The sequence below is a fragment of the Chrysochloris asiatica genome, unplaced genomic scaffold (genome assembly GCF_000296735.1).
Source record: "Chrysochloris asiatica unplaced genomic scaffold, ChrAsi1.0 scaffold00041, whole genome shotgun sequence".
Lineage (NCBI taxonomy): Eukaryota > Metazoa > Chordata > Mammalia > Afrosoricida > Chrysochloridae > Chrysochloris > Chrysochloris asiatica.
Genome location: NW_006408559.1, coordinates 996,610 through 1,000,047, shown reverse-complemented (window position 1 = coordinate 1,000,047; position 3,438 = coordinate 996,610). Strand labels below are relative to the sequence as shown.

Genomic DNA, 3,438 nt, shown 5'->3' with positions numbered 1-3,438 from the left:
CCCTAATAACAATTTTCCTTACGGGGATCCTAAATCCCTAACCCTAATAACAATTTTCCTTACGGGGATCCTAAATCCCTAACCCTAATAACAATCTTTGCAAATAAAAGCCTCAGAGAGGATTCTGTGCAGCTGTTGAGAGCGGGTGAGGCTGAGTCCAGCAGGTCTGAGTTGGTGCCCTGGTCTGGGGCCGTGTCACACTCTGAAGGACTCTCTGCCCCCCTTCAGAGTTCCCTACAGAGCTGTCATGGGTGGTGTGACCCAGTTCCCTGGAGTGATTGTCATTTTTTTTGGAGGTGGAATTTTTATTGCCTGTTTACAAATTCAAAGGTTGGTGGTCTGAATACACCCCAAGGCACCTTGGGAGAAAGGTGATCTACTTCCCAAACATCAGTCACTGAGTACCCTGTGGACATACATGGGGTTGCCCTTACTCAGAGGCACAACTGATTTGGTGCCTGTCTCCTGGAGGTGGAGGCCTGGGAAAGGGCTGATCCGGACTGTTGCTGACACATCTCTGTCTTGTCCCTGCCCCTCCATTTCCCTCCAAAGTGATGGCCTGTGGCCGGCCCCAGGGCACTGCCGTGTATAAGGTGGCCGAGTATGCCCGGCGTTTTGGTGTGCCTATCATAGCTGATGGCGGTATCCAGACCGTGGGCCATGTGGTCAAAGCCCTGGCCCTTGGCGCCTCCACAGGTAAGGGGGGGTGTCTTCTGGGAATTGGGTGGATAGAATGTGGGTTCTGGAACAGCAGGCACTAACTAACCCTGGCTTCTGCAGTGATGATGGGGTCCCTGCTGGCTGCCACCACAGAGGCTCCCGGGGAATACTTCTTCTCAGATGGAGTGCGGCTCAAGAAGTACCGGGGCATGGGCTCCCTGGACGCCATGGAGAAGAGCAGCAGCAGCCAGAAGCGATACTTCAGGTGCTTGCCCTGAGCCCCAGCCCTCGCCCACATGCCTTGACTTTATAGTCGGTCCCAGAAGTAGCCGACCTGGACCAGTACCTGGGCCACCTGACTCAGAATCCATGTTTTGTAATGCTGTAGCCCAGCACATGGCTGTTTGGGGGGACCTTCTGGGTGGCACCCACTCTGCTTGTTCAGAGGTAGGGGGACTCTGGCTCACTGTCCCCACCCTTCCGCAGCGAGGGGGACAAGGTGAAGATTGCGCAAGGTGTCTCGGGCTCTATCCAGGATAAAGGCTCTATCCAGAAGTTTGTGCCCTACCTCATCGCAGGCATTCAGCATGGCTGCCAGGACATCGGCGCGCGGAGCCTGTCTATCCTGCGGTGAGTGCAGGGAAGCTTCTGGAATCTTCCGGCTGCTTTCCTTCTCTTTTCCTTTGTGCCCCTGACCTGCCCCGTCCATTTACCTGTCAGATCCATGATGTACTCAGGAGAGCTCAAGTTTGAGAAGCGGACCATGTCGGCTCAGATTGAGGGCGGTGTCCACGGTCTGCACTCGTAAGTGTGGGGTGGTCCCTGCACCCTACCAGGTGGGCAGTGGGAGACCATGGCTCAGAGCAGCGCTGAGTTTCCGGGACCCCCGAACACTGAGGGCAGTGGCTGCTACAGCCTGCCCCCACCCTTGAACCCTGGCCCTTGGCCCCTGCAGGCAGGCTCCTCCCCTCCCCTCGGGCCTCTCCCCGAGCAGGGCACGGGAGGTATGACCACTAGCCAGCCCCACTGGCTCCAGGCCTTTGATTGCTCAAAAGCTTGGTGGCGGTGGCACCAGGCAGACAGCAGAGCAGAGAGATGGGTGCAGGGCCAGCATTGGGGCGGTTGGACGGGCTCAGAGTGAGGGACAGCAGTAGTGCCCGGCGCATGGCCCACCCTGGCCAAAGGTCTGGCTCCCCAGCACAGTGGCCATCTAACCTGTGTCTCTTTCTGCCCCCCTCCCATAGCTATACCTTTCTGCCGTGTAAGTAACCGCGCTGCCCGGGCCAGGTGTAGAGTAGAGCAGGGGCCGTCTGGGTGGGACCCTGGCTTGTGGGGTGGGAGGGGGGTTAGGGGCGGCACTGGGGTGCCATCATGGGATGTAAACTCTGGGACTGGGGTCTCCTGTGCCCCGCCCTCAGCCCCCTTCCTTTCGGGATGTAGCAAGGTGCCCATGACCACAGGCCTGAAGCTGCCTGTCTGGGACAGGACCCAGGACTGCCAGGGATCCAGGCAGAGGGGCTGGGGAGACCCAGAGCGGCAGAGGCTCGGTGCTAGGACGGTGTGAGGCCGGCCGTGCTCCAGCCAGGCACTGATGCCACACTGCTCCTCAGGGGGCCCTGGCCCAGTTCTCTGCCTTCCCCTGCCCACTGTCCAGGGCCCAGGCAGGGGCTTTGGTGGCCCAGGCCTGGGCGAGGGGATCTGGGAAGGGGGCCTCGTCCACATGCCCACTACCTCGTGCCCTCTTGCCTTGTCCCCACAGTTATGAGAAGCGGCTGTACTGAGGACAGCGGTGGAGGCCGAGGCGGCGGAGGGGGTGTGTCTCCCGGCCCTCCTTTGGGTCCAGCCTCCCTCCATAGCTGAGCGGCCCACAGATTTGCACTACAGGTTCCCCAGCTCCTGTCCAGGGAGAGAGGCGGGGACAAGGGGTCCCCAGGCACCCTCACTGTCAGGAGTGTTCCTGGGCCAGGCTGCCCCCCACCTCCTGCCCCCAAGCCCCGCTGCCCAGGCTCTCAGGCCTTGTGCCTGCCTCAGGTCTTTCTTGGCGCAGCCTGCTCCAGCTGGCTCACACCCTGGGCAGGTGGCCCCTCCTGGCTTCTCCCATAGGGCACTCCCCACCTCCCCAGGAAATGGTGCTCTCCTGGCCCTGCCTCTGGCCCCTCCTGGGCTGCACCCCTCTCAGCCATGTGGCACTTCTGGGCTCTTGGCCCAGGCCAGGGGAAGGTCTCTGCCCCCTTCCCCTGGGGCCTTGGGCTACCTGGACTGCCTACCTGTCGTTCCTGCCTCTACTGTCCTAAGTGTACCATCCCTGCCCTCTCCTCTCAGCTGCAGTCGAAGGCTTTAACTTTGCACACTTTGGGGTCACATTGGCATCGTTGTATATTAAATAATCTGAATAAATCAAGCAGGTCTCAGTGCCTCGACTGTTCTGCCTCTGTCCCACCCTGGTGAACAGTGACCCAGGCCGTGTCAGAGCCGGGCTGGGAGAGAGGCCAGGCCCAGCCTCCCCAGGAAGGTGACGAGGGCCTCTCGGTACTCAAGGGGGTGCTGACGCAGGTGGGCTGCGTGGCGGGAGGCCTCCCAGCCTTGAGCCCACACAGGTGTGCCCGCCTGTCGCCAGCTAGCCAGCAGCTCCCGCAGGAGGACGGTGTCGCAGAGTGGGTCGTCATGGCTGTAGAAGACAAGTGTTGGGGGCCTCACGGGCTGCTGCCAGAAAACACCCAGTGCATCCTCATAATGCCGTACGGTGCAGCCAGGGCACAGGCGGAAGTAAAGCAGAGC

General features: G+C 60.7%; 1 protein-coding gene across 4 annotated transcripts in view; it reads left to right on the top strand.

Annotated features, from left to right (window-relative positions):
• Positions 1 to 2,579, top strand: part of IMPDH1 (IMP (inosine 5'-monophosphate) dehydrogenase 1) — an 18,765-nt gene extending 16,186 nt beyond the window's left edge. For 3 of the 4 annotated variants that reach the window (XM_006861108.1, XM_006861105.1, XM_006861107.1), the window contains 5 exons: positions 553 to 696; positions 781 to 925; positions 1,147 to 1,290; positions 1,381 to 1,464; positions 2,420 to 2,441. In XM_006861108.1, coding sequence (XP_006861170.1) covers positions 553 to 696; positions 781 to 925; positions 1,147 to 1,290; positions 1,381 to 1,464; positions 2,420 to 2,441 — 539 coding nt within the window. Of the gene's footprint in view, positions 1 to 552; positions 697 to 780; positions 926 to 1,146; positions 1,291 to 1,380; positions 1,465 to 2,419 lie in introns of all 4 variants that reach the window. The other variant, XM_006861106.1, reaches the window with a different exon arrangement.
• The last annotated feature ends 859 nt before the right edge of the window (positions 2,580 to 3,438 follow it).